General features: G+C 38.1%; 1 protein-coding gene across 2 annotated transcripts in view; it reads left to right on the top strand.

Moving 5' to 3' along the window:
* The window catches only part of LOC134797725 (uncharacterized), an 86,568-nt gene that overhangs the window by 40,197 nt on the left and 21,954 nt on the right, over window positions 1-24,417 (top strand). For both annotated transcript variants that reach the window (XM_063770079.1, XM_063770088.1), the window contains one exon: window positions 9,484-9,596. In XM_063770079.1, coding sequence (XP_063626149.1) covers window positions 9,484-9,596 — 113 coding nt within the window. The remainder of the gene's footprint in view (window positions 1-9,483; window positions 9,597-24,417) is intronic.

The raw sequence follows: 24,417 nt of genomic DNA, 5'->3' as shown, positions 1-24,417 counted from the left end.
TCTCAGCCAAGATTACTATATCGTCCGCTAACCGAAGGTTTACTGTGTACTCGCCGGTTATGTTGATGCCAAGCCTTCTCCAGTCCAGAGTCTTGAAAACATCCTCCAATGCAGCGGTAAACAGTTTAGGAGAAATAACATCGCCTTGCCTGACTCCCCGCTGCAACGGAATAGGTTTCGAGTTCTGGTCCTGGAGTCGGACTGACATAGTGGCGTTCTCGTACAAACACTTCAGCACTTTGATATAGCGGTAATCCACTTGGCACCTCTGGAGAGATTGTAGTACGGCCCAGGTTTTGATCGAATTGAAGGCTTTCTCGTAGTCCACAAACGCTATGCAGAGAGGCAGGTTATACTCCTCAGTCTTCTGTATTACCTGACGGAGCGTATGGATGTGGTCTACGGTACTAAGGCCTCTTCGGAAACCGGCTTGTTCAGGAGGCTGGAAGTCATCTAGCCTACGTGCGAGACGGTTCGTAATGACTCTTGAAAACAGCTTATAGACATGGCTCAGAAGTGAGATGGGTCGGTAGTTCTTGAGTAGGGCATTGTCACCCTTTTTGAAGAACAACACCACCACACCTCTGTTCCATGCCTTAGGCGTTCTCCCTTCGAGTAAGATGGAGTCGAACAACTTCTGAAGGGCCATAAGGACCGGTTTACTACCCGCCTTCAGAAGTTCGGCTGTGATTCCGTCTTCACCGGGTGCCTTGTTGTTTTTGGGCTGTTTGAGAGCCATTCTAATCTCGTACAGGCTGATGTCCGGGATGTCTTCGGTATAGGCGAAATCATAATATTTTGTTTAACTAGTTTTTATACTGAGACTATTAAAGAATACCTTGAAACAAGGAAATAACAACCTTAATACACTCAGCAGCAGAAGTTGCTAAGCGGGCCAGGTGTTCAAATGATCTTGACGCGACTTTATTGTTTAGATAAGAACGTGTCAAGATAATTTTCAACACCTCGCTCGCTTAGCAACTTCTGCTGTTGACTGTACTAGTAAAGGGGGTAAGAAACTTACGTTGATTATATACCTACGATTGATTGTACATGCTATAAATAAGTGAATTTTTCGAATTTATTGTAGTAGGTACCTATAATAATTCAGTATTTTCTAGGATTCCCACTTTATTTTACAATTGCCATCCAGTTTCAATTCCTTCTTAGTTCCTCCAAAACCCAGCTGTGTTTCTAAAGAGTAATGAAAATGTTGACTTGGCAGGAAGCAGGTTGGTACACGGCGAGTGGACCCGGCGTAAACCTGTAGAATGTAAATTCGGTTCGCCTTCTATATCTGAACTCGACCATAGATTTCATCGCATAGATGCCGCATTATGAAGCATATACGAAGACATCCGCTCACCACACAATCTCATATAATGTACCAACTTTTAAATTGTGACGTCGTAGTCACCTGCCTAAATAACACTATTTTATTGAGTAGTTCTACTCTAACTCTCTGATTTTTAGCCATCAAACTGGAGATAGCTAAAAAGCCTATTTATTGCTAGTCCGCTTAGTTGTGGAAAGATTGTAATTTATCTATTGAAGCTATAACAACAAGAAATAAAACAAAATCTTTAATTAAAATATAAAAAAACACGTGATTTTCAGCAATTTGTTTCGCAATTTTAAGGAACTGTATTATCCATTGTCCGATAGGTACGTAAATCGCACCCACAATTTCTTATTATATACATATGCGCCGGTCGTTTACATAGACACAAAAGAGATAATCAGTCTCACGAATTATTAATATTTATGGTTCCTTTATATGGTGAACGCGAGTAGTTTTATTGCACTATCCAGTGGGTAAGGATCTAGCAGCTCGACTTACTGAAAGGAGATTGGTCGCGGACAATCCGATTGCACTGTCGTTCCTTATTTTATAGACGAAGAATTTACAGTCCGACTTTTCAATTTTACGCAATCGTTTTGCTAGAGTAGATATTACCGAAAATATAAAGTGCTTATTATAATTTTGACTAGATTTACTACATACTCTTGACACAGACATTTTGATAATAACGGATCAAAATAACAAGACCGTCCTAGTGCTCACCATGCTAATGGCTAATAGAGGACACCCTGCTGCTTCCTCAATAGTCAATGAATATAGTTTAAAGGGGCCCACTGATTAACAGTCCGCCGGACGGTATCAGCCTGTCAATTAAGAAGAAAATTTTGACAGTTCCGAACAACTGACAGTCCGGAGGACTGTTAATCAGTGGGCCCCTTTAAAATGACATGTTAGTACGTCTGCAATCCAACTAAGTGACCTGCGGCAAATATACATCTCATCGTGTAAAAATAATATCAGAAAGGAAAACAGGGACTATGTTTGTATGGAAAGCGGTTTGGAATGGTCGTCGACTTTCGTCTTAAGTATATATCCTCTTTCGATATATATTAGGGAATATCGTGGGAACAAAACTTGGATATTATAGCGCCTCTAATTTTCTGCCCCCTACAAAATATTCCCTTCAAATTGTGGAGAGAGGTTATCAAAACCATGGTGATTCATCAGCACTCAAATAATAAAAACAATAATGAGTATAACATATGAAATTGAAGTCGGTTAAAAAAGTAGCGCAAATAAAATGTAATGTGTCACACATAGACTAGGAATCCTCTAGACGGAGCTTAGAGCAATTATTTCATGAAACCGATGCTGCCAAAAATACAGGAGTGCGGGGGACGAGGTGAGCGAGTCCCATGCCGTGATTGGTCCGTTCAAAGGCACGGGCGACACACAAAGACACATTGACTCGAAAATGAAGTAAGACCAGGGGTCTGAAACCGGTATTTGCTCCATACAAAAATACCGGTATTATTACGTTCGTTTTCGTTATTTGGTTTATTATTTCATTTTTAATGGGACAATCTAATAATACGACGTTGTTACCTAAATACATGATTCAGTCCTACGTAAAGAGCATAAAATAATTCAAAATATTGGGCTATTTCGGGGGTTTTAAAAAATACCGGTTCCGAGCCCTGCACAAGACTATCTCAATTTAGTGCCCATTTATATCACGGCATGTGCTGCGATTGCTTACTTACTTACCCTACTTCTTTGTGATCCTCGTGGAAACAGAAGCGGTCAGTAAGAAGTTATTACGATCAACTACGGACTGCTTGAACGCTTTTCTGCATTTCTATGAATCAGAAATGCAGAAATGTAATATATTATATAGTAATTTTAGTCCCAAAACTCAGCTGCCTTCTACTAGAAAATCACCGAGTAAACCGACTGAGATAAGAGGTACTCGTTGACCTGTAGGGTTACGTGATTACATGGAGTGTGCTCTGATTGTTGTTCCAACGAGTCAAAATGTTTTTGTTTTCGTTTCATCCTTTTGTCGAATTCTGTAAATTGGCAATTAATCGTCGGATTTTGTTTTCCTTCGGGCAGTCAATAATAACTAAACAAAGTTTGGTTGGCTGATAATTTGACCCAGAGCAATGCCTGACTAACCGTTTAAAGTTCGAAACATGTAAAATTGTAGAAGCAATATTTCATTTATTAAACATGTTTGACACTGTGTCCTAACCACAATGGCAAAAATATAGGTATATTATGTAATATAATAAAATTAAACTATTTCTTAACGTACAACTAAGCTCTTTACGATTAACAAAATAACAGACACAAGTATTATATTTTCGTCATTGTTAATAATTTTTTACACACCCTAGAACACATTAAATACAAAGCCTGACCAGTAATATTTGATCAATGTGAAGAGGGCGCTGTTATTCTCATGCATGGGGTGACAGTTCCGTATAGAATAAAAAAGATAATTCCAGTGAAATTCCGCAACATGGCGCGTGACTATATATTCCTGGTCGGGGGTCATTCTACTCTAATTACCTTGGAATCTCATTCCCCTGGAAATACCTATTCGCCAATTCCCAAGTGGCACGAATAACACAGTAACCAAAAATGAGAAGATAATAAAGCGGAATTTCCTGTGATATGTGTGGCCACTGTGATCAGGGGAATGAGATTTTTGAAGAATGGCCTTAAGGAGGAACGCCTTTTACTGACTCTCAACCTACAACACACCTTTACTTACTGCACCCTTTAATTTTTGTTGCACCTGATATTCCTACACTAAGCTGGACTAAAATGTTGTTTATTTTTGAGTGATTCTCAAAATAGTGGCATCTTAACTTGTCATCGAGTTTTGACTTGAATGTATGCTCATTTGCTCTTTTTGATATGAAACAAAAATGTTTATAGATAAACAAAATCAATGTTCATCGAGGCCAAGTCATTATTTTTATTTTTATTTAATACTTATATTGAAAAAAAATAAAGAGTATCACTTTTCACTGTAACCTGTCTTGTTCAAATGCATCGCTCTTCCAGTTTTAGTTCTTTAGATTTTATAAGCACCAATTAATGTTAATAAAATATCATGCTATATAATAACATAGACAATATCTTTTAAAATGTACGTTGCACGGGTCTTATATATAATTTTTGTACAACAATATGCACGCACGAAGTTTGTTCAAGGATATTTTCACTGTAACCTGTACATCCGCGGTATCGCATCACACTCACGCACACAAAATTGACAACTGTGACAAAATATTAGCTATGTATCAAACTAACCACCGTAGGGAACTATTATGACCCAAGTGTCGTAGTTTCGGAGAGACAAGTGATTAAAGGCTGAAAGGAATCTGGAGTTTGTAACAAAATGTTAACTTTAACTTGTCTCGATTATTTTACGAAATTGGTATGGGGCATAATGTAATAATACTATTTTAATTTTGTATGAAGGTAGGTATATTGATCTATGCTAAAAGTGAGACATTCGTATTATTATCCGTTTAAGAGATAAAATATAAAAGAATGTATTTTTCACTATAACCTGCTTAACTTTAACCTGTGATCAATGTACAGGTTAATGTAAATCTTGACAGGTGATAGTGACTTCTGACTCGATACATATATGTACAAGACCTTTGAGTCTATATATGTCCGCTTTCACTACCATAATAACGTCAGCTCATGCTGGCCGTCTGGATGTTCACACAGGAAATGCAGGACGTGATTTTAGACTCTTTCAATCTGATTATACATAATTTATTTTATATTAAAACTCACTTTAACCTGCTACATTTCCCTCCTAACCTATGTAATGTAACTTTAACCTGTATCTCAAAACTTCAACTTGCCATAAATTCGTTCCCTTTTTGAAATTTGGGTTACTTGAAGTATTCAAAAATATTCTTCATTCTTAAAACTGAAAAAAAAAAACACAAAAAAAAACAGTTCGAAAACGTTAACTTGTAGATGCCACTATTTTGAGAATCACTCTTTTATTCAAAACGACTTCATGGTCACACAAGTATCAAAAAATAATTTATTTACAGTAAATTAATTCCTTGTCAACAAATTCCTATTGGGAGTTGAGTCTCTACTCAGAGCTTATTCAAGCCTGAAACTCTGAGATACCTATTCAAATCTAATTTAAAATTGTTAGACAAGATTCTAGTCATATCTACAAAGTTCCAGGAACTAACAGCCGTATTATTAATTTTGGAACTTAAGAAATAACATACCTAAGTATATAGTATATTTCGAATCCTTCTTTTCTTAACCCCAATAATTAAGCACTAGAATTCTCGGTCGAAATGATCCGTTGTTAGAACCTTTATAACACTTACATAAAAAATGCGGTTAGAATAGGCCTCAACTTTATTTCCTGAAACTCAGTCGTAGAACTCGACCTAAACTTAAGAACAAACCAAAATTTCACTAAGTAGGTATGTACAATAGTCATAAAAATCAATCAATGATTAGTCACTAAGTAGGTTGTCTAATTCAGTTAATAGGTAGGCACAGGCAGTGGTAGCTTGGGTAGCTAAGTTAGTTTCGATTTTAATAAACCCTGGGACCCATGACATAAACTTTAACATGTTTTGGCTTATATCAAGTAAAGTGTAATAGTAAATTTAGATTAAATACTTATAAACAACTCCTTCTCTAGATAAGTACAGCCAACCCTTGTAATAGCGACCCATAACAAGTAAGTAACTTGCGAAATCATGGGTGTTACGTCAAGTAGTTTGCCTAACGTCTTAATAAGTGAAACGTTGTCTTAATAAGTGAAACGTTTAAGTACTATACGTGGCATACGTAACACAAACTAAGGGGTTGCGGTTGAGTTTAAGCTCAACTTGACAAGTCCGTTTGTTTGACATGCCCGTTCATAGACTTTGAATTTGAAATACAATACGCTAGACTTATGTAAGTAAATAGAGTATTTAATTTCTTCTGTTGAAACCACATTAAATAAATAAATGTAAATATTATGGGAGAATTTTACACAAATGAACCCTACAATAAGGCTTGTGTTGTGTTTTAATTATTTCAACAAACAGATCAAAAAAGGATTTTCATTATTTTGCAAATAAAGAGCGAATCAATAGCAGATTTTTAATGTTCGAATGCCGCTCCTAGATTTTGGTATATAACAACAAGAATAAAATATAGGTACATATATACTCTCCTAGTCGGTTTCGACCACGGCGACTGTTTCAGCTCCGTTGTTGGATCGGGTACGTTCGTGTGCTCGCATATGCGCAAGAATAAAATATCAAAGCATAGATAAAAATAGGATTTAAAAAGATTTTACACACGATTTGTGTTTAGCATCAGACTAAAATAAGAGTTAGAATTGAATTTACAGAGTATTAATTTTACACGTTTCCGAGCCGTAGCTACCGCGTACAGGATGGTTTAGCCCCGTGAGTTATGGCATCATCAACCCGACGCAACCTGCGAGAGAGGAGGAGGGAGAGAGTACTATCACTGGAATATATACTATCATGAGGATCTTCAGTGCTTTAATACAATGTAGTACGTAGTTTGTGAGTCGGCAATTTTCGATTTATTCAGAATACCTAAAATTTATTTATCTAATGTGGAAATACCATTGCTCGTTCACCAAATTTTAAAATACCTAACGAATATTTTACCTATTGCACGAAACACCTCGAGTCCTAAAGCTAATATGGAAGATAAACCTTATGGAAGATTTATATGAAAGAGTTGATTTACCCAATTATACCTAATTTTAAAAATGCTAAATTCCTGTCACTTTCTGAAATAAAGGACACAGATATTTACCTACATAAGTGCAATTGACAACAACTTAAAACTCGGGTAAATTAATTTGATCTTTTCAGCAAATATCTACCCTATTAAATTAACTTAATACCATAATCTCATAATCTGACAGATGGATTAACCAGAGTTTGAAGTTATGCGAAACAATATTAAACGACTTTAAAAAAGTAGGTTCACAATTCGACGGATTCCTTTATTAAATAATTACATTGTATACCTACTGAGGTTTCTCTTTGTCAGTTTTTTTTCAATCGTTATAGTTTTATTAATGCATTAATTAGTTAGGTATTTACATTACAATTTACCCCGGTATTACAGAATTTCTGTAAAATCGTGGCGACTCCATCAGGCACTCGCTTCAGTATACTTAGGAGGGTATCGTGTTAATAAAAAGAGTCAACGTGGCGAATAAGTTAGGGCAATGATTCGATCACTCCAGAAACCCCATGCTGATCTAATAGCCATACAACTAACAGAACCAAGAACCAACGCCTAACATAAATGGTTGATAAGAATACACCATGGTTGTCATTGTTCTTGAGTTTCCTTGGGCTGATACTGTTTTGAGAATTATTAGCCTGGACTTAACAAGGTCAGCTATATTACGAGTATTACCTGAGTAAACGTTCTGCAAACATCTGCGAAGAAATTCAAAGGTGTATGTGAAGTCCCCAATCCTCATTGGGCTAGCGTGGGGACTATAGCCCAAGCCCTCTCGCGCATGAGAGGAGGCCTGTGCCCAGCAGTGGGACGTTTATAGGCTGAAATTATTATTGTATGGTCAGTTGCCGCCCTGAACAGTTTTCTCAGCTTCTTCTCTGTCTGAAGGCGAGTATGTGATCATCATAAAACGCGTAACGTACAGCGCTCGCCGTACGCGCGTCACATATTAAACGCCTCGGAAATAAGTGTTTCAATGAAAAAGGACGGTATTTATTAGCGCCTATTACCTTTACGTTTAGGTTTAGTTTCGCAGATTACAATCTATGTTATAGGCCAATCTTTTCGTAATGGACTTTCATTTTCAGTTAGATTCTTCCTTAGTTTAAAGACACAGCAGCAGTATTTATTTATATTAAAAAAAAATATTATGAAATCGTTCTCTAATAAATTTCTTTCCATCGCTATTTGCTGAAGCATTTTAGTGTTCTGTTAAATTTTATGGTGTCATTAACCGTTAATTTATACTGCCCCTTTTTATGCAGATCGAAAGAAAAATAAACCTACACAATACCTACACATCTTTCACGTTAATTTATATCATTGAGAAAATAGAGTTATCAAAGTACATAGTTTAAAAATCATCACGATTATACACGGCAAACATTTTTATTTATTACCTATATGACATAAACTGCACTCTATTTCATGAATAAGTTGACCAGTTTCCTTTTTTTACCGATATACTCGTAATTTATTACCAAATAACTAGCTGCAACCAGCAACCATTATAAAGTGTTCAGTCACCTGTAATAATAATAATAATCCCCATGATGAGAATCTCGTGAAGGCCGAGAAGGACAAGTCCAGTAAGTAACTAGACTTGGCTCACGAGATAACCGCCATGTGGGATGTTGATTCGACGATCATTGTCCCGATAGTCGTTTCAGTAAACGGTCTAATAGCGAAGAGTCTCGACCAACACCTTGAGAGACTCTCGCTAGGTGGTTGGATCAAGGGTCAGATGCAGAAGGCGGTGATCTTGGACACGGCGCGGATAGTCCGCCGGTTCCTCTCTCTGCAGCCCTGACCACCGGTAGCTTGGGCCTTGCCCCGCTGCTGGCGGCACCCTAGGTTAGGTTTTTTATAATGTGTTTATATTAATTTTTATTGTTTTGTAAGTGTTTTTATATTTTACTTTTATATTCATATTATAAAATAACCTAACTTAAGATGAGAAATAAATAAAGAGAATAAATATATTACACAACGAACGTCGCAAAAATATCTGACTTGATCTAATTTGTAGAGCCATAAGAGCGTGTCACATATTATTGCGGCCTTCGAAGAGTAACATATTATTACAAGTGACTGTACCTATATAGTCATTTACATAATAACGATATTTTAAAGCTAAGTCAACTGAAGGAGGAACGATCATGGGACTATTTAGAACTAAATCTGAAACTATAATCTCGATTGTTTTATATCATCGCATGGCTAGGACATAGGTACTTTATATCGATAAAAGGTTTAAACATTATACCGATAAAGTTTCTATACTCCTAGTAGGCTCATGGTATGCCAAAGAACTGAAGTAACTCCTAATTCCAGATAATAAGGACATCATCTCACACTTTTAACATGAAAATGTTGTTCGTTGCCAACAGTTGCCGGCATGTCAGACGTGTGGGTGGACCTGCGGATGCCCCGGTTCGTCGTGCACCAGCACAACGCCACACTCCACTGCGACCACAACGTCGACGCAGACTCTATTTATAAGGTAAACTGCAGTTTGTCATTTTGCAAGCAATAGGGAAGCAATATTGAATATTTTGAGAGCCCTGACTGACAATAACAATTGACTAAGAACTGATTTTTCGGTCGCCAGTTAAACAGACGGATACACTTGATTCTTATTGTTGGGTTATTACCGGGTCGATGATGAAAACTAATACTTGTACCAATATTTTAACTTTATTCATTTGTTATAAACATAATAACAACCAATTTACAATCAAATATTCAAGACGTCTTCACTCTAACTTGTCCGTACTCGAACTGGCCACTTGTCACTGGTATACCCCCTTTTTATTACAATTCAACATGGCGGGAACCAGTGACAAGTATGAGTCAATTGATACTCTTTTATAAATTATTCATAAACAAAAGTAAGAATGATCAAAATATAAGCTATTAATAAATAATGATCCTTACAGCTCGGCCATCCTGTTCGAGGCGAGACCCTTCGCCAAACCTTAATATAAAATAGTTAAAAATAATGATAAAAATAAAGACAAATTTATGAAAATAATGAATCAAAATGTATACATTAAAACAAACCAAGATTCACTGATCCAATATTACTATGTGAATGATATTTATGCACATAATATGCATATTAAATAATAATAAGTAACAAGAGAAAATAAAATTACAAACACGTAATACTCATGTGCACTCATGATTGCACGATATATACTATTAATAAGATTATAATTATAATGTGTATTATTGTTAATTATTAGGCATTAATAAAATGATAATTAATGATAATTAGGAAATAGGTGGCCGATACCAGAACATAATATTATTAATCGTTCAAATTATGGTTTTCGAAGAATTTTCACAAGTCTGTTATCAAGGTTATAGAAACTATATGTCATCATAGAAACGAATAAATTTAATTAGTTCGGCCTGCAGAAATATAACAAAATATTAAACAATAGAAAATTCATACGATAAGCGTAATAGACGGTACACTATGTTTCATTATGTAATAGTAAGATTACGCAATCTAGCATTATTAAGTTTTCTTTAACACTTGTTAAATTTCAATAATTATGATCAAGAAATATAATATAATATACGTACACAACACCATTCACTTTCGCACGTAAATATTCAAACCGCTATACATGGATCACTTCCCCAACAGAAGATAGTTGCGTCACCGCGGGTTGCGCCGTCTGCCTAACCGACGCCACGTTCTCATTAACTGCAATGGTGCCACCGATCATGCAAGCTCTGCCCACTGCGATAGTGCCGTCGACACATCTGAAGCTGTCCTCGATGAAGATGCCGCCAACCACGCTGATGCTGCGCAACACGGGGCACCGGATCTCGTGCCGCTACTAGCCGCAGCTTCGCGTGCCATGATGCCAGCATTCGAAGACTGTGCGGTGTAGTCAACGATCGTACTTCTGCGTAGAAGCACCTTAGTTCTGCTAAGGAACAGGAATGTCATCACCCTGGCCATCTCACCTAGGCACTCCTGGGTCGGAAGTGATTCCACACCCCGACCCTCTCACCTGGGCACTCCTGGGTGGTAATGGAATACCAAACCCTGGCCCTTTCACCTGGACGCTCCTGGGTCGTTCTGAAACTTTCAAGACTTTCTTTAGATATATGAAATTAAAACTTCCTTTTTTAAATTATTATTGAATACTCGTGGTTTTATTTCATTGATTTATTTAATCATTAATCTTTATAGTTATATCGATTTAAGCATGTTATGAATTTATTGTTTCACGTTTCAATTATTTTAGTACATAAACGACATGGCTACCAAATTGTACCTAATTTGTATTAATTATTATAATATTTGTAAATAAAATAGTCCACAATTCACTATATCATGTATTGCGCAATAAGGTTTAATAATGAAAATAGGACATAAGTGTCACATCTCTATAAAGAATGCATGGTTCTGATTTTATATCTTCGGGCCCAGCCCGTAGTTGACATGAATGCAATCATAAAAGTGACAGATTATGTATTTTTTTGTTTGGGCTACTGATTATCTGATGATATAATATGTTGATTTAAATTAACACAAACTTTTGATATTACTTCGAACGTTACCTGTTGCCAACGATTTTTTTTTATTATGATATCTTATTGTAGAGGTAGTTCTATTAACCTGCTATTATCAACAGTCAAAGTTTTATATTTTAATATGAATGCGACCGACTAATCCTCATTACACGCCTTAGGTCATAAATATAGCCATTAAAGATCCATCAAGTAGGTATAAGAACATAAACTAAGTAACCGTTAGGTTTTATAAATTTGAATGAACGAATGAATAATTTTATTACACAAGTTCATAACTTCATTACAAGAACAAATTCCTCATCACATAAAATGGATTTAAACATCAGACATAAACTAGTTAATTAATTATTCCACATGAATGATGAACATCTACATTGCGATTTATTTTTAAAAGTATTTGGTCATTATAACAATACTCTTAGCGAATCTAGATCGAATAATATTCATGTTACAAAGTGACTAAGAAATACTATGTTTTTTTTTCAACAGGTTTTGTCTGAACCAACAAGTTTATTATTGTAGTTGAGTTTGAATACCAAATATTTAATTTCCAGCTATAGTCGTGTTTTTTTTTTATTTTTCAGAAACTAAAGTCTAATAGGTATTACGGTGCATTTGTTATCCTAATTCCTTATTCGGACATATCTAAAGAATTAATGATAATACTAATTAAATCAGATTCGACAATTAATGCTTGTAATTATGTATGTATGCTTGGAGTATGTTATTCTCTTTATTTATTTTCCGTCTTAAGTTAGGGTTTTTATAATATGAATATAAAAGTAAAATATAAAAACACTTACAAAACGATAAAAAAAAACATATAAGCACATTATAAAAAACCTAACCTAGGGTACCGCCAGCAGCGGGGCAAGGCCCAAGCTACCGGTGGTCAGGGCTGCAGAGAGAGGAACCGGCGGACTATCCGCGCCGTGTCCAAGATCACCGCCTTCTGCATCTGACCCTTGATCCAACCACCTAGCGAGAGTCTCTCAAGATGTTGGTCGAGACTCTTCGCTATTAGACCGTTCACTGAAACGACTATCGGGACAATGATCGTCGAATCAACATCCCACATGGCGGTTATCTCGTGAGCCAAGTCTAGGTACTTACTGGACTTGTCCTTCTCGGCCTTCACGAGATTCTCATCATGGGGGATGGTGATGTCAACGAGCACGGCCCGACGTTGCGATCGATCTATTATCACAATGTCAGGCTTATTGGCTACAATAGTCCTGTCTGTGATGATAGATCGATCCCAATAGAGCGTGGCATGACCATTCTCGAGAACAGGCGCAGGTAAGTACTTGTAGTACGGTACTTCGCGCTCCACAAGGCCATATAGAAGAGCAAGTTGCTGGTGAATAATTCTGGCTACGAGATTATGTCTGTGCAAGTACTCGCCGTTAGCAAGATGAGAACAACCGGAAATGATATGCCTGAGTGACTCTCCGGGACGGCGGCATGCCCGACAAATGTCGACCGTACCGTCCTTCAGGATATATTTCCGATAGTTGTTCGTCATCATCACTTCGTCCGCAATTGCACAGGCAAAACCCTCGGTTTCTCCGAAGAGGTCCCCGAATCGTAACCAGTTCACCGACGCGAGCAGGTCCACATCGGGTCCCGTGAGGGCCTTGTAGAACCGCCCGTGTAGCACCTTACTCTCCCATGCCGCCTTGCGATCCGCAGTACTTAGTACCACAGGTTTGCGCCAGTTCTCGTTTGCCAAGGAGAGCGGCGTGAGGTTCCTGTCTACTGCCACCACATCACGATGCATCCCACACTCGTTGTTAAGGAAATAATTCCTGAGATTGTACACCTCGCGGTTGTGGAGATCCTTGGCGTTTAGGAAGCCTCGGCCTCCACACTTCCGTGGGATGTACAATCTCATAACTGACGAGCGTGGGTGTAGCATGCGATGTGTGGTGAGCAGTGACCGGACCCTCCGATCCAGGGCGTCCAGCTCGGTCTGAGTCCACCTTAGTATGCCAAAGGAGTATGTGAGTAGGGGCATTACCCAGGCGTTGGTTGAAGGCGCGCACTTTGTTGCCTCCTGACAAAAGACTGTTAAGGACTTTTGTGAGCCGACTGAAAAAGCGCTCCTTCACCGACCGTCTAATACCCTCGTCCTCAATACCCAACGACTGTGACATACCAAGGTATTTATAGGTTTCTGATTCAGAGATAGATCTGAAAGACATTGTCTCAGAGAGTTGTAAATTTGTTGAATTTACAACCTTCCCCCGCTGTACATGCATAACCGCACATTTATCGACACCAAACTCCATGTGGATGGCACTACTGAAGACTTCCGTGGTTTTCAGTAGCTCCAACAAGTATTGGCTATTTGGTGCAAATAATTTGAGGTCATCCATGTACAGAAGGTGAGAAATGACTACACCCTCTCTCCGAAGCCGGCAACCTAGTCCCAAATCCTTCAGCAGGGTGCTGAGGGGATTCAAAGCTAGGCAGAACCACAGGGGACTCAGACTGTCGCCCTGAAAGATTCCTCGCTTAATCCTTATAAAATCCTGCGGGCCAGGGCGGTCATCTCCGCCTCCTGGTTGACGAAGGACTGTGGTCCACTGTCTCATACACGCGCTTAGGAAGGCTCTCAAAGCTGCATCAACTTTATACAGCTCTAAGACCCTCCCCAACCATGAATGAGGCACCGAATCATAGGCCTTCTTGTAGTCAATCCAAGCGGCTGAGAGGGCCCCCTTGTTCCGCCGGATTTGTTGGCAAATGGTCATGTCTATGAGGAGGAGCTCTTTAGTACCACGGGACCCAACCCGACATCCATTTTGAGCGGAAGCCAGAATATTGTTTGCGATAATGTGCGCGTTGATTTTTGCTCTCAAAATGGATGTAAGGAGCTTGTAGAGTGTAGGCAAGCATGTAATGGGTCTGTAGTTCTTCGCTTCCGTGGTACTACCGGACTTATAGAGCAGAAAGGTGACACCAGTTGTTAAGGAAGGTGGGAGAGAACCAAGCTCGAGGGCTTGTTGAAATTGTGCTGCCAAGCGCGAGTGCGAGCATCGGAACCACTTTAGCCAGAAGTTGTGCAATCCATCCGGCCCAGGACTTTTCCAGTTCTGGGCCGTGCGGATGGCACAACTGACGTCATCGGGGCTGATGGTGACTGCCCCCATAGGTTCGATGGACTCGCACTCACGTTCGACAACACTCATCCAACTCCCCTCGGTGTGTCCGACAGGCACCGACCAGATGCTACGCCAGAAGTCGGTCATGGCAGTAACATCCGGCGGCTGCGTGTCGGGCGTACGAAGGTTGGTTTCCTCCCACTTTCGGTACACCCTCCTTTGGTCACTTTGAAAAAGGCGATTCTGCTGAAATCGATCCACACGCTCTCTGTAGCGGCGAATACGGTTTGCCCATGCATAGACTTTCTGCTTTAGAAAGTCGATGCGCTCTGTGACATTGGCCATGTAGTCGCGGGGCCTGATATCCGTCCCCGCGAACGCCTGGTTCACAAAGCGCATTACTCGGGGGCGATTGTTGCCCTCCCTGAAGCAGATCAGCTTTGCGATGAGAGTCCTAAACGAGCTGATACGTCGCTCGATCCGCACTTGCCATGCAGGGACACCTCCGGCGGTCCTAGGTGCACGTTCAGCGTCCGGGAACTTGACGCGAGCAACACGGCACGCCGCGATGGCTCCGCAGTACATGATCGAGTGCGTATCATCTAAATCTTTACTAGTCCGCAGATGTGGTTCTAGTAAAGCGTTTAGGGCTCCCATGAGCGCTAGATTGCGTCTATTCATAGGCAGACGTGGTAATCGGGGCCTAGAGTTGGTTGTGGCGCGATACTGCGTAATCGTCTCTTCCAAAGTCCTCCTCAGTTGCTCATTAGCAGTTGTACTCACATTCTGACTCGCGAAGTCCCCCTCGTCGGTACAGAAATCAACCCGTGGCGCCGCCGGTGCCAGGTCGGGTGCGGGCACCGGATCCGGCGACGTGGCGGGCAGATCCCGCACCGAGGTGGAGTCCGCGCGAGCAGAGAGAGCCTCCTGGCGAAGCCGATCAAGTGTCGCGTCATCCAAGCGCTTTAGCCGCTGAATGACGCGCACCTGATCCGATAATCGCTGCTCCGACACGGTGATGGTAGGTTCAAGAGACTGAAACAGAGGCAGTATTCTCGAACGATAGGCGGATAGCTGTGTTCCCCCCTCTGTAGCCCCATAATAGGCGCGCATGACATTCTCGTTCATGTCTCGAGTCCATCTCATGCGTCGCACTATACCACCGGCAGCGGGAGCCGTGGGCGGGGCAGGATGTCCCGCAGGCCCCAAGCGTGCCGGCAGCGGTGGCCGCCCTCGTCGCGCAGGTGGTCGTGGCGGCGGCGGCGGCGGCCCGCCCTCGTCACTGGATCCGTCTGTGTCAGGCGCCGTTGCGAACTCGTCGCCTGACGACGATGTGGACGAGGAACTGGACGGGGCGGGCGGGGGTGGTGGTCGTGCGTTGTTGGTCGACTCCGCTGCACGTCTTTGACTCCTCGTAATCATTCTTTGCATACGTTATTACTGTTTTGCCGTAATGTTGTGTTGACCGTTTTGTCAAACAAATGTCAATGTAAGTGGTTTGTGTATGGGATTTGAGTCACACGTATTGTAGTCGATTTTTATGTTTCCACATAGCCAGGTCAAAGGTACATTAAATGGCAAAATACACAACAGTTTTAACAATAAAAACGTATAAAAATATAATTATAGCAAATAAAATTTACGAGACGTCTGTCATTGTCAGAGCGGTTTTTTATTAAAATTATTCTGGTTTTACGAAAATAAGACTTATTTATAATACTATTTTACTAGATCGAGATATTCGTACATAATTAATGTGAGACAAATTAAGAACCGTTTTCTGAAGCCTCATTAAATAAAAACTATATATTTAATTTTTGTAACTTTATAACTTGTATTGAAATTGACATTCAAATAAATGGGACTTTCTTATGAATTATCGATTATCGAACACGGTATTAGAATACATATAAAAATATGTAAATTCACATATGCATAATAATCATGTTTAATTGTCAAGTAATATTGAACAGTTTGACAGTATATTAAAAGCGAAGCACCTTATCAATTATTATTTGATATATAAAAGTTCATAATGATGTTGTACTATGGTGGTTTAAATAATGGAAGAAATGAGTTCCCGTGTAAATTTAAAAGCTTTACTTATGAATTAAACATAACAACATTTATTTCTTTTGCAGAGAATTTACCGTATATTCCTCAGTAATAACCATTGGTTTTATATATATTTTACATTATGAATGTCTAATCTCTATGGCTCACGCGCCCAGCCAAGTTCAAGTTGAACATTAAGAAAACGGGCATCATTAATCTACTCGTATATCGATTTCCATTACATGTAATTTTATATTTACGAACGAGCGATAATCGTTGTTTCCTTTATTAATCAAGTGTCGTTATCTATTTCCTTCGTCTCTTTTTTTTTTGTGAATATAAAAGTATTATTACAATCTTAGGATTTTAGCAACTCGTGTATAACACACATAATATGATATTTCATACCGTTTTAATCTAAACTGCACTCAGATGAGAACTCAACATATTAGTAATAGACGTGTAGAAATTTTATTAATTTTTCTTTGCTTATTATTACTGTTTATTATGTTTTTATGATTAAATTATACTGATATATGGTTGACTAATGATTTTAAATTGTTGTAAATATATTTATGAAAGTTGGAATAAAAGTGTAGCGCATTCATCCACGCGCGTCAAGTCTCACACGTTCATCCACGCGCGTCAAGTCTCACACGTTCATCCACGTGCGTTTAAGTCTCGCACGTTCATCCACGCGCATTAAAGTCTCACACGTCCATCCACGTGCGTTGTATATTGTGTATACCTACACAAACACATCGATTCCACAAGATTAACATGGCGCTTCTTATCTACTGATACTAGTGTCTGCACATACGTCATCGACTCTTTATATGAAAACCACTCAACGTATAGCTCTGACTCTCTACATATGACTCTACATATGACTCTACATATGACTCTACATATGACTCTACATATGACTCTACATATGACTCTACATATGACTCTACATATGACTCTACATATGACTCTACATATGACTCTACATATGACTCTACATATGACTCTACATATGACTCTACATATGACTCTACATATGACTCTACATATGACTCTACATATGACTCTACATATGACTCTACATATGACTCTACATATGACTCTACATATGACTCTACATATGACTCTACATATGACTCTACATATGACTCTACATATGACTCTACATATGACTCTACATATGACTCTACATATGACTCTACATATGACTCTACATATGACTCTACATATGACTCTACATATGACTCTACATATGACTCTACATATGACTCTACATATGACTCTACATATGACTCTACATATGACTCTACATAAGTTACAACTTTACAGTACTACACAATAAGTTACAACTTTACAGTACTACACGCAACTTCAAAGATATCCACAGAATACACTATTATTCCAATTAAGGTCCTTTGTTTTTCATTTAGGTACCTAAGTATGATTTGAATTTACTACTATTACAGAAAAACAAAAATAATAAAAATGTAGCAAACGATACTGTCCTGTCAGATAAAACACAGGAGATTATTAGTGGTTTGCAAGACTTAACGTCATTCAAAATATTCACATCCTATAAATAAAGGGGTAAATGAGTTTCTAAATGTTTAAAGTATGCGTAGCTCGCAATCAAATATTATATCAAATAGTTAAGCATATCGATGTCCCATCGACCTCGCATTTCTCCATGATCATCATGGTAACACACATACATTTATATACATTGATTAAGTACTCGTGCCAAAATTACTGGCCCTTACAAGGTTGTTATGATAAAAAACTGATTACATTAAGACTTGATGACATACAGTCATACAGTCTAAACAAAAGGTGACAGGTTATTAAATTGAATCCATTGAGATGCAAGTTCACGATATCTAGTATGTGTAAATTGACACAAAAAATACTTAATGCTCAGCGCACAAAGTTACGAGTTACGTATCTTGAGGAGTGTGCAATAATAAAACAATAGAAAAATATTACATAAGTACATTCGTTAACGAGTTACTACTCGTGTATTCAACAAACGACATACGCTCCATAACATGGAGATTTAATATAGATGTATGTTCATACCAGAGTTGGGCAAAATTAGTTAAATTAAATAAAATGAGAATGGTAACGTTAGTTTTAATAACGGCAACTTATTTTGTCAATTTATCATGAGTTTACCAATTAGCTTGAATTCGACATGACACAATTATGAATTTATCATCGACATGGTTTTGGAAGTATTTTAATTATTCGAGCAGATGGTTATCATGGTTATTCAAACTAACGTTTTAGTTGAAGTTAGAATAAGGTTCGTTTTACGACCGCTACTTCCTTTATTCCTTATGAAATCATTTGACTGAGCTTTATTTTAGTTTAATCACAGATTGCAATTATAAGTGCCCAACTCTGATTCATACTATTAATACGTTTAATATCCGATATGTCATAAAGGTGTTGTATTTCCATACAAGAAGGGAAAATAATTATAACTACGTGTTCTAGTAATTTAGCTTCATCGAGGCTTTCATAAGTAATGCTGCGTTGGGCAGCGTCGCTGAATGAAAACCGATATCGGTATAAAAGCACTAGGTTAAAAAAAAAACCATGTTAATAGCTAATAGCACTAGGTACACAAGTTACATAACGTAACCCTGCATTATGGTTTCCAATTTGGACTTAGATCGTCACGTTATTTTCTTTTAAATAATGTATCGTCTTGTCGGTCTTGTGCGCATGGAATCGCAATATTATGTATAAACTTACATATTCACCAGAATGATTTTAAAGTGGAGTTCCGAAAGGTCATATATTATAATGCCCAACATTTTAATAAAAGCAATATCTTAGATGCATTCGTAACAATATTACGTTATACACTGACGCCAATCGCGTTTAAAAACTTCATACTAGAGGCATTGCTAATACAAACTCAACAGGGGTTTACTTCAGAGGTATTCAATTGGCAAGATTTAATTTTTAGTTTACTCATCGGTGTCACGGTTACAAAGCCAGTGTATTCATACAATTTTAGTACCGCAAACTGACCTCAAAAGGTGCAACGGATCGTAAATCTTAATGTACATGAAACAATATCCTACTGTAGTTTGCTACTACAGTTGTACTATGCTATTTTGCTACGCAACAAAACTAAATAATGAGTCCTTAGCCTGAGTTTGAAATAATCGATGTGGTACACCATCATACAATCGAGTTTGATAATATAGAAACATTATAATGACATTCGATCTAATTTTCACTGACTCATATGTAATATTCAAAAACGCTTAAATGACAACTGTAGATTTTAAATTTCATATTTTTATTATAAGTGAGACTACCTGGCATCCGTTCGTACGTTCTTTCTACACATACATATACCAAAATTGGGCAAATCATCATCATGATCGTTAATAATATATACAGTATATTTAATACAGATATGACGGTAGGTTCTTAAACCAATTTTATTTAAAATGAAAGCGAGTAAAAAAAATATATAAAGAAATGACTTACCAAAATTTAATACACTTTCCGGTAAACATAGTTTACTCACTGATACAAACGAAAAAGAAAAGAAAACCTTACGTTCGTGCGGCGTGGCAAAAATCCTATCGATTTTTGTTAGATCCAACTTCTGAAATTGTTGGGTTATTACCGGGTCGATGATGAAAACTAATACTTGTACCAATATTTTAACTTTATTCATTTGTTATAAACATAATAACAACCAATTTACAATCAAATATTCAAGACGTCTTCACTCTAACTTGTCCGTACTCGAACTGGCCACTTGTCACTGGTATACCCCCTTTTTATTACAATTCAACATGGCGGGAACCAGTGACAAGTATGAGTCAATTGATACTCTTTTATAAATTATTCATAAACAAAAGTAAGAATGATCAAAATATAAGCTATTAATAAATAATGATCCTTACATTATGTGTCCTTCTCATAATTTAATTCGTTGGAGGAATAGTTATCGATTGAGCTAAATGGAACTAAAAAATCGGCCCTAAAATGGTTACCTCATCATCATGGGCCTTCGAGTTTATTACAGACTATACAAGCAGTGTCAGGTAGGGAGACAACGTTTTTCGTGGCTGTGTTTCCACGCGGCAAACCATCGTGGGTGAAGTTTCCTCTCCACAGACACTGCACCGCCTGGGACACAAACAAAGGGACACAGGGTTGCCCAAGACCTGTGGCTCTCTCTCGGCCTCACCGACAAGATCCGCGGTAAAGACAAGTCTTGACAAGTCAATACGCGCGGAGTTGGATCGGCTGCAGGTGCATGACGGCTGGCACCGAGCCGGGTTTGTTTCAAGTTTTCGTTCTCTGTTGCTATCTCTTCCGTTAAACAGCAGGAGGGCCACGTGCAGGCGAGATAAGCCGGGGCACAAAGATGTTATTCGTGCCCCTCCCCCAATGGTTACCTACGGTTTAAAAAACTACAGCCATCGGTATCACCGATCAACTGCCCGCGAGAAACTTATATAATTTTAACCCTTTCCATCTTCTTGTGACTCTTCAAAATATGCTTTTTGTCCAAAGTTGCAACTATACCTATTGGTTTGAATTATATAATTACTAAATTTTATGTGTATATTCCGTTAAGCCACTCACTACCCCTAGGAGTTTTAACTGTTGCTGGGCATCGTCCTTCATCTTCCTCGTCGAAAGCACTTCACCAACCATTAATACACCATTCCGTTAGAAGGGTTTTGTTAAACCTGTTTATCTAATCAGCTACGTAAACTGTTGCCGCCTTTCACCGGATCATTAATATGTAATTAATGTAAACAATTTAAACTTCAGTTTACTTGACCTTTCAAAGGAAATTGAGTAGGCGTTTGGTATTTTGAACGAATTTTAGTAATGAAGTAAAACTTATAATAACTGCTGTCAAATAAAGGATGACTCACGCTACCCCGGGCATACTTAAAGTGGTAACACACTATCGCACCGCACCAAAGTCGCGGTGCGGTGCGATAGTGTGTTACGGCCTTTAATATACTCTTTGCCCCGGGCCGGGGCCTGGCCGGAGATTCCGGCGCTTCGTTTTCTATGGAAAGCACCACGTGATCACCGATCAGCCGTCATAGAAAATGACATGTCGGTCGCCTTGGCCCGGGCACGGCCCGATCTAGCGTGAGTCATCCTTTACTTAGACCAAATTTCAAATTGGTGAGGTAGGTAAAATTATTCGTATTCTGTCAAAATAGAAGTTGTACGAAACAACGGACTTAGGCCTGCGTGCGAGTTGTAATGGTCGTCGTGGTGGACAAACGAATGCAATACCTCTACAATTAATTATTTCAATTGATTTACCTATGGTAGGTAGAGTTAGACCAAGAAAAGTCTGCAGCGATTTTGATAGCCCACGCAGTGCAAGTGTTATTTACACGTCATCATTTCATAGAAGTTTGACGTTTAAAATGACACTTGCACTGCGTGGGCTGTCAAAATAGCTGCAGACTTTTCTCGGTCTGACTCTATGTGTTTTGCCATAACTTGTCAGGCCTACCCAAAATTTTTGTCTCGTTTAGTAGTATGTCTCGAAAGATAGAAAGAAAGAATGAACCCTAGTCCCATTATTTCAACTAAACGAAGATTACAAATATATTTGTTAAGCTGTGAACCTGAACTGGACCTAACAAAAATCATTGGCATTATTTTAACATAAATACTTTGGTGAGTCGTACTCGTACTACACCAATACACTTAATCGACAAAATTATTAATTACTTACGTATAGGGCTGACAGAAGGTTTTCCATTATAAACTGTCAAATTTACTTGCAAATTTTATCATAATATGAGTAAGCACAATAAAATTGCAGACAGTTTAGTTTAATAGTTAAACTTTAACTGAATCTGCAGCCATATTAAATTACTGTCCGTTAACCGCATACTATTTCACAAACTAATAAAATAACTAAGGAGAGCAAAAGAAAAGGACAGACAATTAATGTCGGCACTCAAGGGCACTTTGCAAAGAAATCTCAGCGAAAAGTGCTCACAAAGAATGCAGGATAACCCGAGGTTTGATCGAGGCTTTCCTCAATCTCCAGCGTTTTTTTGAACTATCTGGCGGTATCCGAATATATTTTGATAGGGTCCAATTTCATTGGCGATATGCATAAAACATTGATTCTCAAAATTCGATGCCGGCGATAGCTGTTATAGAATATAAAGAGGCGCCGCAATTACACTCAAGAGCTTTGTATAGAAATTTTCATAAACAGTGCCCCGTTTTGATGATAGATATTTTTGTATATAAAAACGTAAAATATTATCAAGGCAATTTATGTAAGTATGTACCTATTTATCTGCTACAATGGTATTTACAGTCCTTGATTTTTTTAATTGTCTGCTGACACTTTACCAACAATAATGACTAATTATAATTTACTGATAGAATAAGTACCTATAAGGTCTGTTTAAATCCTAATAGATATGTAGATACTAAAAGAACAGTTCGATTGGCCAATATCTGTGCATAACTACTAAAATAAATATAAGTACTGCGATCATATATAATATAAGTAATATAGGTACAGTCGACGTCAAAGATATGTTTATATTTTTCGCCTTATTACAAGGGACTATGGTGCAAAAGTGTAAATATAATCTTTGTAGTCGACCGTACTAATATGTACCTAGAGAAAATGTATATGACGATTTGCATCTCATTTTAATATTATTCATTAATTTTTTTACTTGCTCTATTTATCGATAGCAAATTTTTTGATGTTTCATTTTGCTGATCCCTCGTTTTGCTAGAAAAAGGTCTTAGTATATTTATGTAATACATTGCCAGATTAATTGTTCCTCCCCTCTTTATTGTAATTAACTACTTAAAAGGTTAAGAGTGTTGATCTTGGGATTATAGCTATAAGGGAATTTTCAGAAAAAATGGTACCATTTACTTTTTTTCGAAAAACTATCAAGTTTTGGGTTATTTAGACTCAGAATCACGAGTACTATTGAATGAGACAAAGAAAAAAAGTGTCCCCAGTTTTTCATACAAATTTTGGGTGTCAGTTTTGTAACGGTCCATACAAAATGTATGTATGTGGAAACACATTTTTTTTCTTTATAAATCGATAGTCCTCGTGATTCTGAGTAGAAATAACACAAACGTTGATGGATTTTCGAAAAAAAGTAAATGGTACACTTTTAAATGAAAATGCCCATAATTGCTATCAATCTACTTATGTCCCGGAGTAGGTATCGTAAATGAAGAAGCTTTCACTTTAACATAATATGTAATATCACTTACCTACTGAGGGTACAACTAATACTCAATCGAGGCCGAAATAATATTATTATGTTCCCGGAAAACCAATTAACAGTAGACACAGTGAGTAGGTGCAGGTACAGTCGCCATCAGATATATCGGAACGGCCAAGGTGTCCACAATATCTGAACACGCACACTAACGCCTTGACAATAGAGGCGTGTTCAGATATTTGTGAGCACCTTGGCCGCTGCGATATATCTGATGGCGACTGTATTGTAATCATGTAATGGAGGGTACGTAAATAAGTAGGTAGTAGGTATTTAGTTACCGACATCGGCATCAGAAAACCAAACTATTTTC

This window comes from Cydia splendana, chromosome 1, assembly GCF_910591565.1.
Source record: "Cydia splendana chromosome 1, ilCydSple1.2, whole genome shotgun sequence".
Lineage (NCBI taxonomy): Eukaryota > Metazoa > Arthropoda > Insecta > Lepidoptera > Tortricidae > Cydia > Cydia splendana.
Note: the sequence above shows the minus strand (reverse complement) of the source record. Positions and strands in the feature narration are given on the sequence as shown.